This window comes from Bos grunniens, chromosome 5, assembly GCF_055505025.1.
Source record: "Bos grunniens cultivar Pamir isolate PY7600 chromosome 5, Bosgru_T2T1.0, whole genome shotgun sequence".
NCBI classification, from domain to species: domain Eukaryota; kingdom Metazoa; phylum Chordata; class Mammalia; order Artiodactyla; family Bovidae; genus Bos; species Bos grunniens.
In genome coordinates this window covers 96,362,407-96,377,201 of record NC_141169.1, presented here as the reverse complement: position 1 = coordinate 96,377,201, position 14,795 = coordinate 96,362,407, and the positions used below count along the sequence as shown (strand labels likewise).

Sequence of the window (14,795 nt, the reverse complement as noted above, 5' to 3'; positions counted from 1 at the left end):
GGTCGCAAAGAGTCAGACACAAGTAAGCGATCAAACAACAACAATATATGCAAATATTAGCAAGCCAAACGTTTTCATACGAAATTCCTCCATGTCCCTCTCCCTCACTACTTTTGGGATCCAGGACTGTTAAGATTGGAGAGTTTTGAAAGCAAAGATTTCAGGTAGCTGTTGAATTTTGCATTTTATCAAAAATAGGAGGAAGAGTAGGAATGGTTCATTGTCTCAGTATCTTGCTGTCCTTAAATTTTGGAACAAAGAATCAAATCATGGTCTAACTTGCAGAAAGGAGTCCTCAGTCCCCCTCAATACTAAAACAATTCAGCAAACAACAACAAAGATGAAATCCAAGTGATCTCAAAGGAAGGATCAGATCACAAGGACAGTAAAACAGACCACTATTCCCCTGGTCAGAATTCCTGATAGGGTAAAGCTAGTATTATCAAGAACAACAGAACCAGAAGAGGCAATAATACTCAGACAAAAATACTCTTTCAAAGGTAGATATGACAGGTGGTTGGTATAACCACCCTGTAAGTTGCGTATTTGTAATTAGAGGTTAGTATCCACATCATATCCCTATAGGACACTTGGATGTTTGGTAAGAACTTCCCCCTTGTCTTTTTGCTGGTGATGTTTTCTGAAGAGGTTGCAAACCAGCTGTTGGGGGCAATTCCAGCTATCAGATACAATTTTAGGGGTTTACACAGTGGGTTTTGCTTTTTAAATCCATATTTCTCTCTTGAGAAGCTAGAGGATATGGAAATACTGATCTCCAGGACGTGTCCGGGTGACAATGGTTAGTAGGTGCTGAACAGCTGACTCCCTTTCAATGGACCCTGTCTTTGCTACAATTGTTTCCACTTCTATTTACTTTTACTGATCCCTTTTATTCAATTATATCATCTTCTTGTCTCCTTTAGGCATGCATATGTGCATGCTCAGTCTCTTCAGTTGTGTCCAACTCTGTGGCTCCATGGACTGTAGCCGACCAGGCTCCTCTGTCCATGGGATTCTCCAGGCAGGAATACTGGAGTGGGTTGCCATGCCTTTAGATCTTCTTAACCCAGGGATCAAACCCACACCTCTAATGTCTCCTGCATTGGCAAGTGGTTCTTTACCATTAGCACCACCTAGGAAGCCCATTGCAAGCATGAGCCCCCTGGGAAGCCCCCTGCTTTAGGCATAGGAATTTGCAACTCCTATTCTACAAAGATTGTCCCTTCTCATCCATCTCTACTTGCTCAAATTCTAGTCATCATTCATAGTTCATCTCAAATCTCAACTTTTTTCCTTTTCCCAACAATCAGATGTGAGTTATCCCTATTTTGAATACTCAAAACATTTCTAACACTGCTTTTGTAGCCTATACAGTATTCAGCAGTAATATTATTCTTATCTGTATTTTATTTATCTTGTTAGTATAAGACCTATAAGCTTGTACATTCATTCACTCATTCATTCAGCAAAAATTTATTTTTTGCTGAATTTATTTTTTGCCATACGCTAGGTAAAGTCCTGCGGATATTGCAAAGAATACAAGAAATGGGTAAATCAACCATACTTCGACTAAAAAAATCATAAAAAAGAGAACTGGAGACAGGCTCTCAAGGAGAAATTGCAATCAGGATTTTCTTGCTCATCTTTGCTTCCACTTCAGAGCCTCAGAAAGTGACTTGTACTTAATACTCAGTTGGCATTTGTAGAAGTGAATTTCTGGCAATCCTCTTAACATAGTTTATGACATAGTACTTTAAGTAAAAGTAATAGAGTTATATATCTTCAAACAGCACTCTAAAAACCAGTTTTTATTAATATATGCTAATCACTAAACATTTATTCATCCATTCCAGTTACTCTGAATCACCAAGGTTTCATCTGGAAATAGGACTCAAAGTACTGAGATGTCTCTCTAAATTTAGTTACCTGGGTAACTGCTGAAAGAGAGGCGACTGCTGCTGGTGTCTTTATCAACGATGTTGAAGTCCCAGTGTTTATATATCCTGAGCATGGCTGCATATGTGTACCAGCTTGAGTGAGCAAAAAAGATGTTCTCAAATCCAGGAAGAACCTGTAGCCAGAATCACAGTGAAGTAAACAGATAACTGACTGCAAATGTGGGAAATATACATCTACTGAGGTGTTTATTGCTATATTTGGTAGTGGAAAATTAACCTTTAATGTACACAAGACAGATTCTGTCCTAGCTTCCAAAATGGAAGATTCTAGAAGGTAGGAGTGGCAGGTACATACAGCATGAGAAAAATGATGGAAGAAACAGAAGTGCTGTGTGCATGCTAAGTTGCTTCAGTCGTGTCTGATTTTTTGCGACCCCATGGACTGTAGCCTACCAGGGTCCTCTGTCCATGGGATTCTCCAGGCAAGAATACTGAAGTGGGTTGCCATGCTCTCCTCCAGGGGATCTTGCTGACTCAGAGATTGAACCTGCAATGGCAGGTGGGTTCTTTACCACTAGCATCCAAACAGAGGTAACATCATGTACATCCAATTCCCTCTATCAGTTCCTTCCAGTTCTTAACTTCCATGACAGAGGAACCCATGAGGTGATATGTAACTACAGCAGGGGTGGTGAGATGCCATGTTTGGGTGACATATAGAAAGAATCTCCACGGACCAGAAGAAGGACAAAGAGAAAGGCTACCGAGTGACTCACCTTAATAAGGGCAGAGCAATGTCCCATGTCCCATCTCTTAAAAAACTTCAGGCTGGAGTTTTTTGTGGGAGAAAGTGAGGGAATCAGATCCAGCAGGTCTCCAATAGCATTCAGGAACTGAATCTGGAACAGGGTCATGGGCTGGGGAAAGACAAAGACTGCACTTAACATTGATTTGTTACTATCACATGTCATTTTCTATTGGGAGGGTTCCCCTTGTTAGGTATTTCTTTGTGAAGAGTCCCTCATGTAACAGATACCAAGATTTTTTTGTACTTTACAAAATAATTTTTATTACTTTATAGTTTACGAGACATTTTAGCCTTTTATCCACAGATTCGAAGAGTGGGTCCTAGGAAAGGAAAACAGAGCACTCTGCTTGCATTTCTCTACTGCAGATTTTTTCAGTCTCGGCACAAGTGATACACGTGTGCATGGCCAGTCATGTCTGACTCTGTGACCCCATGGACTGTAGCCTGCCAGGCTTCCCTGTCCATGGGACTTCCTGGGAAAGAACACTGGAGTGGGTTGCCATAAGATTTATAGTGGAAATTCTTTTCACTCCTCTTCTCTGTTTGCTCAAACCTCAATCCTATCTCCAGCTTACCACTTGGTTTCTAGTGTATCTCTCTAGACTTTTAAAAATGCCTTGTGCTGTGCTAAGTTGCTTCAGTCGTGTACAATTCTGCAACCCTATGGACTGTAGCCTACCAGGCTCCTCTGTTCATGGGGATTCTCCACGCAAGAATACTGGAATGGGTTGCCATGCCCTCTCCAAGGGATCTTTTTAAAATGTCTTACAAATACATTTTTTAAAACATAAATAATAATATATTTTATGTGCTTCTTTTCACCTTGATTTTTTTTTTTTTCCTCTTCGTATCTTTTGGTGTCTTGGGGACCGTTCCATATTGGATGTAAAAATCTTCTTCATTCTTTTAAACAGTATGTCTATGAATGGATGCATTATAATGTTTTTAATCAGTATTTTATTGATGGACTTTCAGGTGGTTTCTAGTCTTTTACTATTAAAGACAATCTTCCAATAATCAGCCTTGGACACATTATTTTCTATAATAATGTGTGTAGAACACACATTATATTATAATCTGTGTAGAACAGATTTCTAAAGATGATTTTGATTTTAATAGATATTTCCATATTATCTTCACAGGGCTTATTTCAATTATACTATTACAGCCTCAACAACGAATTAAACAATTAGTTTATTTCCAAGTTGATAAGGAAAAAACAGTATCTGGTAGCTACATTTAATGTAGACCATTTTTAAAGTCTTTATTGAATTTGTTACAATATTGCTTCTGTTTTATGTGTTGTTTTTTTTTTTTTTTTTTTGGCCATGAGGCATGTAGGATCTTAGTTCCCCAACCAGGGATCGAACCCCCTGCACTGGAAGACAAAGTCTTAGCCACTAGACTGCCAGGGAAGTCCCCTCACTGTAGTTTATCTTGGCATTTATGAATACAGCTGAATATATATTTAAGAATCTTTGGATTTACTTTTTGTGAACTGTTAACATGCTTTATTTTTCTACTAGGTTATTCTTTTTTATCTACTTTTAAGAGCTCTTTAAGTCTGACATGAATTGCAAGATTTTTTCAGTTTGTAATTTGCCTTTAAATTTTTTGCATTTATTTTAAAAATCAAGAATGATATCATACATATGAAAGAATGAAGATGTAAATGCACATTTTAAGAAAAAATAATAAAAATAAACTCCTATGTACCTGCATCCCAGTTAAAAAATAGACTATTTTAAATAGACTATCAGCTGTGCCTTAGAAAGTCACCAATCTCATTTCTGTTCCCCATCAGCAGTAACCACTCTGCTAAATTTCAAGTTGTTCATTACTTGCTTTCCTATCATTTTATCATCTATGTATAAATCCCTAGGCAATATATTTTTAAAACTTTGCCTGGTTTAGAATATGGATAAATAGAATCATATCATGTGCATTCCCTTGCTCAAAATTATTTTTTGACATGGATCAATGTCGACAGTGTGGAAACGGTTCGTTCATGTTCATTCCCATATGGTATCACATTACATGAACATACGGTATCACAATATACTTAGGATAAGCATTTGAGATGTTTACAGCTCACAGTAAACAATGATGCTGTGAACTTTTACATATGTGGACCCCATGTTCAAGACTGTATCTAATCTCTGAGTGGGTCTGCCAGGTTGTAGAATATGTATTAACCTCAAATGTTTCAAGTAATGTCCCATCCTTTTCCAAAGTGGTTGTAAGAGTTTACTTACACCAGTAGTGGTTGGGATTTCCCAATTCTGGTGTGTAATAGGATTTCACTGTGGCTTTATGATGCATTTCCTTGAAATTGTGCATTTCTTCACATGTGTATTGGTCATTTGTGCTTCCTCTGCTGTGAAGTTCCTGTTGATGTTTTGTGCCCGTTACCCATTTTTCTACTGGGTATGTTCTTTTTAAAAATTTGTTGACATTCTTTATGTATTTTAGATACAAATCCTTTGTTAGTTAAATGTATTGCAAATATCTTCCCCTGGTTTGCAGCTTATCTTTTCACTCTCTATATTGTTTTTTGATAAAAAGAAATTCTTATTTTAATTAGTCAAATTTCCCAATCTTTTTCTCCATGGCTAGTGCTTCTATGTCTTGTTTAAGATAGACCATATTCTCCTGGGGAAGACTAAATGCTGCTGGGTCAAGGCTATTGTCATTACTTCTAGGCTTTTTCAAGGGACAAAGAAAGGAAACGTACATTTTTTTTTAATTAAGGAAGCCAAAAGTAATGATTTCCTACCTATATGTTAATTAAAAAATACACAGCATGTTTACTTCATTAACTTTTCTTGTGCTGAAAATCTTTTTATCTAATATACTTCTTTGCTTTATCTTTATCTATCAAAATCTATCAGATTTCAAAATAGCAATATAATATTTTTACTAAAGTAAGATTACAAGTCAAGGCTGTCTATTTCTGTTTTGGTGGTTTTCTTATCCTTAGCATCTATTCCACTGAGGATGCACTGCTTTGTGAGGATAACTGTTTTTTGCTCGTTTGTTTTGGCCATGCTGTGTGGCATGTGGGATCCTAGTTTCCTGACCGAGGATGGAACGCATGCCCCCTGCACTGAAAGTGTGGAGTCCCAACCACTGGACTACCAGGGAAGTTCAATAACTCTGTTTTGACATCATCTAACTGTTGCCCATATGGTTATACCATGAACTTGATGTATTAAGTATATTTGTGTGCATTCGTTTTCAGGTCTTAGGAATCACTTAGCTTCCAAAAATTTTGTGTAAGTATGAACAGCATTTACATGGTTTCAAAGTCAAATGTAAAAAAACAAGTTACATCCAGAGGAATGTAGCTTTCATTTCTGCTCCCTCAATTCTCCTTTCATTTATCTTTTAGTTATTGGTTTACACTTTCATTGCTGTTTCTCCTTGAAAATATGTGTAAATCTATCATCTCTCTATCTATCATCTATTATCTATCTATCTCAATTTCTTATGCAGAAGGCAGCACATGATATACACCAGTCTTTACTTTTTACACTTAATAACAGATTCTGAAGGTCAGTCCATAGCAGTATATGGAGATACACCTCATTCCTGTTTACAGCCACATCATTCGTACAGCCAGTCTTCATGTCTTTGGCTGTTTTCAGTCTTTTCACTACTGTAAATTATCTGCAATGAATAGGCTTATATTGCTGCCAGTGAACCTTTGTGATAATCCTGGAAATCTTGCATCAGAGGATAAATGAGTATGTGATTTTGGTGTTGGATGCCAAGCTGTCCATAGCAGATATGCCATTTTGTATTCCCACCAGTCTTTTAGGAAAATGTTTTTTTCCCCCCATTACCTGTTAACACAGTATGCTCTCACACTTTGGAATTTTTGCCAAACTGATAAGTAAGAAAAGATTTCTCAGTATGGCTTTCCAGGTGGCTTGGTGGTAAAGAATCCACCTGCCAATGCAGGAGACATGGGTTCGAACTCTGGTTCGGGAAGATCCCCTGGAGAAGGAAATGGCAATGCACTCCAATATTCTTGCCTGGGAAGTCCCATGGACAGAGGAGTCTGGCGGACTACAGTCCATGGGCTCACAAAGCGAGTGGACACAACTTAGTGACTAAACAACAAGCATTTCTCAGTATGGTTTTAATTTGTATTTCTAGTTTTATTACCAAGGCTGAGCTCATGTGATTAAGAATACTTTTTGCACCTATTTTCTATAAACTGTCATTTTGTATATTTTGTCCAGTGTGCGTGTGGTATATATATTACCTCCAGGAAATAAACTCTTCCTAATTTTTGGAAGTATATTAAACAGTACCTTTCTATCCTCAATGATTCAGTAAACTTTTCAGAAAAAATTATGACATGTGGGCCTGGGTTGTGTGTGTGTGTTTATGTGTGTGTATGTGTGTCCAAGTGCTGTGGAGGATGGAAATCATAGTACTTGTACACTTTTTAAAATGTATACATTTTTCTTTATCATATTGTCTAAAACTCTAGCTTTAGTAGGTTAATCAAATAGCCAGTACATTCATATCGGACTTTAAGCTGACCCAGGGCACATGAACGAGACAGAGAGGATACAGAAACAAGCTGGTTTATTTATGTGTTAGGCTGGGATTTTGTGTAAGACATTGAGTCAGGTTCTAGTAATGAGATAGATAAGACAGTACTTCTATGCAAGAAATTTATTCTTTAGTCCTAATTTGATTTTCTCCTTAACTGGAATGTAATTTTAAAGACCACTTTCAGTATTCTTGCCATACCATATAAATCCTGAGTAGCTTTCTAGAAATCTTACCTTTTTTCCTTCTAATACAGCTCTCTTTGTTGCCCCTGCAAACAGCCCATCCATTTGTGCCATAACATAGTCTGCGTGTCTCCAAAATGGGTCACTCTTGTAATATTTGATGTTCTCCCGGGTCCACTGATCTTGCTTCCTGGAAGACAAATTAGATTTGTACTAGTGGTCTCTACGGTTGTTCATCCAAAGCCAAATTAAAACCAAGCACTTAAAGATTATATATTCAGATTCCTATGCTAGTGTAGGGCTTCCCTGGTGTCTCAGATGATAAAGAATCTGCCTGCAATGTGGGAGACCTGGGTTTGATCCCTGGGTTGGGAAGATCCCCTGGAGGAGGGCATGGCAACCCACTCCAGTATTCTTGCCTGGAGAATCCCCATGAATGGAGGAGCTGGTGGGCTACAGTCCATGCAGTCCCAAAGAATCAGACACGACTGAGCAACTAAGCCCACACAAAGGTTAGTATAATTTAAATTCTGGCTCTTGTAACATTCCAGTCATTTTGAAAAGATATCAGAGCAAATCCTAAGTGATTTTTTATTTCTCCCAAGGACTATGAAAGTGAACATGTTAGTCAGTCAGTCATGTCCAAGTCTCTATGACTCCATGGACTGCAGTCTGCCAGGCTTCTCTGTCCACGGAATTCTCCAGGCAAGAATACTAAAGTAGATAGCCATTCCCTTTTCCAGGGGATCTTCTTGACCCAGGGATTGAACCCAAGTCTCCTGCACTGAAGACAGATTCTTTCCCATCTGAACCACCAGGGAAGCCCCAAGGACTATGACTCTCTCTTTATAACTCTGCATGCTTTACCTAGAACTATCTAGAAACACAGATGTGATATTTATTTATTTATTTATCTGTGATATTGAGACCTAAGAAAGCTGAGGACGGACTATTCAAATGCATCTCATATAACATTATAATGTTTTCACTAAATCCATAAGGATATAGTGGTTTGTATTTGCTTATATTTCTCTCAGATCATTTTCATAGTCTAAGATTTGTTGTATTCCAGTTTTTGCCAATAACTGCCTCAATGACTGTCCTACAAAAAAGTCTTTTTGTCGTTGTTTTATACTCCTTTCATCTCATGTTTTAGTTGTCTGCACTTTATGCAAGATGAGTTGACATAACTTTGTATACTAAAAGCAGTTTCTGATTTGTTCAGGCTATCTCCAGATCAATTTAAAAACACAGTATCAGTGCTTCATGAGATCTAGCCTAGATGCTCGGAAGGACCTTCACATCTGGCAAACAGGTTGCTAGGTATATATTTTAGAGGGCCAAACCAAGAGTTCTTCTATCCCCAAATTAGTCTCAGTCTGTCCTTCCCACAAATGTAAAACAAATTCTGAATATTGAGAATTATTAGTCTCCAGAAAGCTTTACTAAAATAAAAATATTCTCAAAGGATGTGAGGAATTATAACTTAAGATGTGCACTAACTCCCCAGCTAGGATGAGTCTAGGTCCATAAAAAGAAAGCACCTTAGAGAGGGAGGAGGGGGATTTCTAAAGGAGAGGAGCCCCCAGGTGGAAGGGATCCAGGGGTTTGGTTTTGCCTGTCTTGTACTGTGAGGTTTCCTCTAGCTGTGTCACAGCTGACAATGTGATATATTAACCTGACCTCTGAAAGGGCATAAATTAGAAGGCATTTGTCTGCAACCAGTTTTTACGCTATCAACAAGAGGTGTTACACTTAACTATAAGAACCACTCCAGAGTCCTGCCTTAGAAATGGAAAAGAAATGGGTGAAGGGAAAACGGCTGTTTGAAATGACAGACTCAATCCCTGAAGCCTCAGCAGCAATGAGAAGAGGATGCTAATCATACGTACGTTAAAAAGTCCTGCACTTTATTCAACATGGAACGTTTCTTAATCAGCTGTGGGTAGAGGTTTGTGAAGTGGTCATCCATGTGTCTGAAAGGAGAGATGAAAATCGTTACATTTCCATTTTTCTTCTGGGATTTTCCCATCACAGTAAATTACTTGATATTTTGGCTAAGTGGGAGGTTCCCTATTGCAAACCTTCCCTACCTTTTTTAATAAATCAAACATACAATTTAAAATTGGAAATATTTTCAATGTATAGAAAAGCATAGAATATAACAAACACCCAAGGATCCACTAGTCAACTACATTAAATCATTCATTATATTTTACTATATTTGTTTCATATTTTTAAAAAAGGTATAAAACATAAGCTAGAATTGAAGTGCCGACATTAATTGTCCTCCCTTCTCCCTTCTTCCTGGCCTTTCCCTGGTCGCTCAGAGGGTAAAGCGTCTGCCTTCAATGCAGGAGACCTGGATTCTATCCCTGGGTCAGAAAGATCCCCTGGAGAAGGAAATGGCAACCCACTCCAGCACTCTTGCCTGGAAACTCCCATGGATGGAGGAGCCTGGTGGGCTACAGTCCATGGGGTCGCTAGGAGTTGGACACGACTGAGTGACTTCACTTTCATTTTTCACTCTTATGCATTGGAGAAGGAAATGACAACCCACTCCAGTGTTCTTGCCTTGAGAATCCCAGGGATGGGGGAGCCTGGTGGGCTGCCGTCTATGGGGTCGCACAGAGTCGGACACGACTGAGCGACTTCACTCACTCAATCTCCATAGAGGTAACTGCAATCTTGAATCAGTATTTATTATTCTCATACACATTTTAATACATATATGTATTTAAATATTTAATCATAAATAACGTAGAGCATTGCACCCAAGTACTGCATTTCGGAGTCTTTAGTTGACAATGAGGGCTACTCCATTTCTTCTAAGGTATTCTTGCCCATAGTAGTAGATATAATGGTCACCTGAATTAAATTCACCCATTCTAGTCCATTTTAGTTCACTGATTCCTAAAATGTCAATGTTCACTCTTGCTATCTCCTGTTTGACCACTTCCAATTTGCCTTGATTCATGGACCTAACATTCCAGGTTCCTATGCAATATTGTTTTTTACAGCATTGGACTTTACTTCCATCACCAGTCACATCCACAACTGGGCGTTGTTTTTGCTTGGCTCCATCTCTTCATTCTTTCTGGAGTTATTTGTCCACTTATCTCCAGTAGCATATTGGGCACCTACTGACCTGGGGAGTTCATCTTTCAGTGTCATATATTTTTGTTCTCAAGGCAAGACTACTGGAGTGGTTTGCCATTCACTTCTCCCTTCTCCAGTGAACCACATTTTGTCAGAACTGTCCAGCATGACCCATCCATCTTGGGTGGCCCTAAATGGCATGACTCATAGTTTCATTGAGTTAGACAAGGCAGTGATCCATGTGATCAGTTTGGTTAGTTTTCTACGACTTTGGTTTGCTTTCTATCTGCCTCTGATAGATAAGGTTAAGAGGCTTATGGAAGCTTCCTGATGGGAAAGACTGACTGTGGGGTTCCAAAGAATAGCAAGGAGATAAAAAAGCCTTCCTAACTGATCAATGCAAAGAAACAGAGGAAAAACAATAGAATGGGAAAGACCAGAGATCTCTTCAAGAAAATTAGAGATACCAAGGGAACATTTCATGCAAAGATGAGCTCAATAAAGGACAGAAATAATATGGACCTAACAGAAGCAGAAGATATTAAGAAGAGGTGGCAAGAATACACAGAAGAACTATACAAAAAAGATCTGCATGACCCAGATAACCACAATGGTGAGATCACTCACCTAGAGCCATACATCCTGGAATGCGAATCAAGTAGGCCTTAGGAAGCACTATTATGAACAAAGTTAGTGGAGGTGATGGAATTCCAGTTGAACTATTTCAAATCCTAAAAGATGATGCTGTGAAAGTTCTTCATTCAATATGCCAGCAAATTTGGAAAACTCAGCAGTGGCCACAGGACTGAAAAAGGTCAGTTTTCATTCCAAACCCAAAGAAAGGCAATGCCAAAGAATGTTAAAACTACCACACAATTGCACTCATCTCACATGCTCAAAATTCTCCAAGCTAGACTTCAACAGTACCTGAACCGTGAACTTCCAGATGTTCAAGCTGGATTTAGAAAAGGCAGAGGAACCAGTGATCAAATTGACAAGATCTGTTGGATCACTGAAAAAGCAAGAGAGTTCCATAAAAACATCTACTTCTACTTTATCTACTTCTACTTTATTGACTACATGAAAGCCTTTGACAGTGTGGATCACAACAAACTGGAAAATTCTTAGAGATGGGAATACCAGACCACCTTACCTTCCTCCTGAGAAATCTGTATGCAGGTCAAGAAGCAACAGTTAGAACTGGACATGGAAGAATGGACTGGTTCCAAATTGGGAAAGGAGTACATTAAGGCTGTATATTGTCACCCTGCTTATTTAACTTATATGCAGAGTACATCATGTGAAATGCTGGGCTGGATGAAGCACAAGCTGGAATCAAGATTTCAGGGAGAAATATCAATAACCTCAGATGTGCAGATGACACTACCCTTATGGCAGAAGCGAAGAGGAACTAAAGAGCCTCTTGGTGAAAGTGAAAGAGGAGAGTGAAAAAGCTGGTTTAAAACTCAACATTCAGAAAACTAAGATCATGGCATCCGGTCCCATTACTTCATGGCAAATAGATGGGGAAACAATGGAAACAGTAAAGGACTTTATTTTTGGGGGCTCCAAAATCACTACAGATGGTGATTGCAGCCATGAAATTAAAAGATGCTTGCTCCTTGGAAGAAATGCTATGACAAACCTAGACATTATATTAAAAAGCAGAGAGATTACTTTGCCGACAAAGGTCCATCTAGTCAAAGCTACAGTTTTTCCAGTAGTCATATATGGATGTGAGAGTTGGACCATAAAGAAAGCTGAGCGCTGAAGAACTGATGCTTTTGAACTGTGTTGTTGGAGAAGACTCTTGAGAGTCCCTTGCACTGCAAGGAGATCAAACCAGTCAATTGTAATGGAAATCAGTCCTGAATTGGAAGGACTGATGCTGAAGCTGAAGCTCCAATACTTTGGCCACCTGATACGAGGAACTGACTCACTGGAAAAGACCCTGACGCTGGGAAAGATTGAAGGCAGGAGGAGAAGGGGACAACAGAGGATGAGATGGCTGGATGGCACCCCAACTTACTGGATATGAGTTTGAGCAAGCTCTGGGAGTTGGTGATGGACAGGGAAGCCTGGTGTGCTGCAATTCATGGGGTTGCAAAGAGTTGGACATGACTGAGCGATTGAACTAAACTGAATGTATAGCATTATTTATCATGTTTCAGAACATATATAAACAAATAAATAATATCATACCATCTACCACTCTAACTTGTTGTTTCCACATGACATTTTTAAAATTTTTTGCATTTAGTGTCATAATATTTATTTAATACAAATCTATAGTATTAAATTACATTAATATAATTTATTCTGGAAGTGGTCTAAATAACATGGTCAACTCTTTTTTTAAATGCTTTAGTTGGAGGATAATTGCTTTACAATATTGTGTTTGTTTCTGCCATATATCAGCATGAATCAGTGATAGGTATGCATACATCCCCTCCCTCTTAAACCTCCTTCACACCTCCCACCCCTCCATATGACATTTTAAAAGAATTATCTATGTTATTATCAGATTAAATTTATTATTTTCATGTGCTGATGGTATTCCATACTATGACTATGTAAAAATTCATTTATGCAGTCCTATGATGCAGCCAAAGCAAAAACAATACCCAGCTGTGGATGTGACTGGTGATAGAAGCAAGGTCCGATGCTGTAAAGAGCAATATTGCATAGGAATCTGGAATGTCAGGTCCATGAATCAAGGCATATTGGAAGTGGTCAAACAAGAGATGGCAAGAGTGAATGTTGACATTCTAGGAATCAGCGAACTCAAATGGACTGGAATGGGTGAATTTAACTCAGATGACCATTATATCTACTACTGCGGGCAGGAATCCCTCAGAAGAAATGGAGTGGCCATCATGGTCAACAAAAGACTCCGAAATACAGTACTTGGATGTAATCTCAAAAATGACAGAATGATCTCTGTTCATTTCCAAGGCAAACCATTCAATATCACAGTAATCCAAGTCTATGCCCCAACCAGTAACGCTGAAGAAGCTGAACGGTTCTATGGAAACCTACAAGACCTTTTAGAACTAACACCCCAAAAAGATGTCCTTTTCATTATAGGGGACTGGAATGCAAAAGTAGGAAGTCAAGAAATACCTGGAATAACAGGCAAATTTGGCCTTGGAATAGGGAATGAAGCAGGGCCAAGACTGATAGAGTTTTTCCAAGAAAATGCACTGGTCATAGCAAACACCCTCTTCCAACAACACAAGAGAAGACTCTATACATGGACATCACCACATGGTCAACACCGAAATCAGATTGATTATATTCTTTGCACCCAAAGATGGAGAAGCTCTATACAGTCAACAAAAACAAGACCAGGAGCTGACTGTGGCTCAGACCATGAACTCCTTATTGCCAAATTCAGACTTATATTGAAGAAAGTAGGGAAAACCACTAGACCATTCAGGTATGACCTAATCAAATTCCTTATGATTATACAGTGGAAGTGAGAAATAGATTTAAGGGCCTAGATCTGATAGATAGAGTGCCTGATGAACTATGGAATGAGGTTCGTGACATTGTACAGGAGACAGGGATCAAGACCACTCCCATAGAAAAGAAGTGCAAAAAAGCAAAATGGCTGTCTGGGGAGGACTTACAAATAGCTATGAAAAGAAGAGAAGCAGAAAGCAAAGGAGAAAAGGAAAGATACAAGCATCTGAATGCAGAGTTCCAAAGAATACCAAGGAGAGATAAGAAAGCCTTCCTCAGCAATCAATGCAAAGAAATAGAGGGAAACAACAGAATGGGAAAGACTAGAGATCTCTTCAAGAAAATCAGAAATACCAAAGGAACATTTCATGCAAAGATGAGCTCGATAAAGGACAGAAATGGTATGGACCTAACAGAAGCAGAAGATATTAAGAAGAGATGGCAAGAATACACAGAAGAACTGTACAAAAAAGATCTTCACGACCCAGATAATCACGATGGTGTGATCACTGACCTAGAGCCAGACATCCTGGAATATGAAGTTAAGTGGGCCTTAGAAAGCATCACTATGAACAAAGCTAGTGGAGGTGATGGAATTCCAGTTGAGCTATTTCAAATCCTGAAAGATGATGCTGTGAAAGTGCTGCACTCAATATGCCAGCAAATTTGGAAAACTCAGCAGTGGCCACAGGACCAGAAAAGGTCAGTTTTCATTCCAAACCCAAAGAAAGGCAATGCCAAAGAATGTTGAAACTACCGCACAATTGCACTCAT

General features: G+C 38.8%; 1 protein-coding gene across 1 annotated transcript in view; it reads right to left on the bottom strand.

Moving 5' to 3' along the window:
- PLBD1 (phospholipase B domain containing 1) overlaps nucleotides 1-14,795 on the bottom strand; it is an 88,927-nt gene that overhangs the window by 29,627 nt on the left and 44,505 nt on the right. Inside the window, exons 3-6 of the mRNA XM_086401936.1 lie at nucleotides 9,350-9,433; nucleotides 7,509-7,647; nucleotides 2,675-2,815; nucleotides 1,927-2,071 (exon numbers count right to left, since the gene is read on the bottom strand). Coding sequence (XP_086258062.1) covers nucleotides 1,927-2,071; nucleotides 2,675-2,815; nucleotides 7,509-7,647; nucleotides 9,350-9,433 — 509 coding nt within the window. The remainder of the gene's footprint in view (nucleotides 1-1,926; nucleotides 2,072-2,674; nucleotides 2,816-7,508; nucleotides 7,648-9,349; nucleotides 9,434-14,795) is intronic.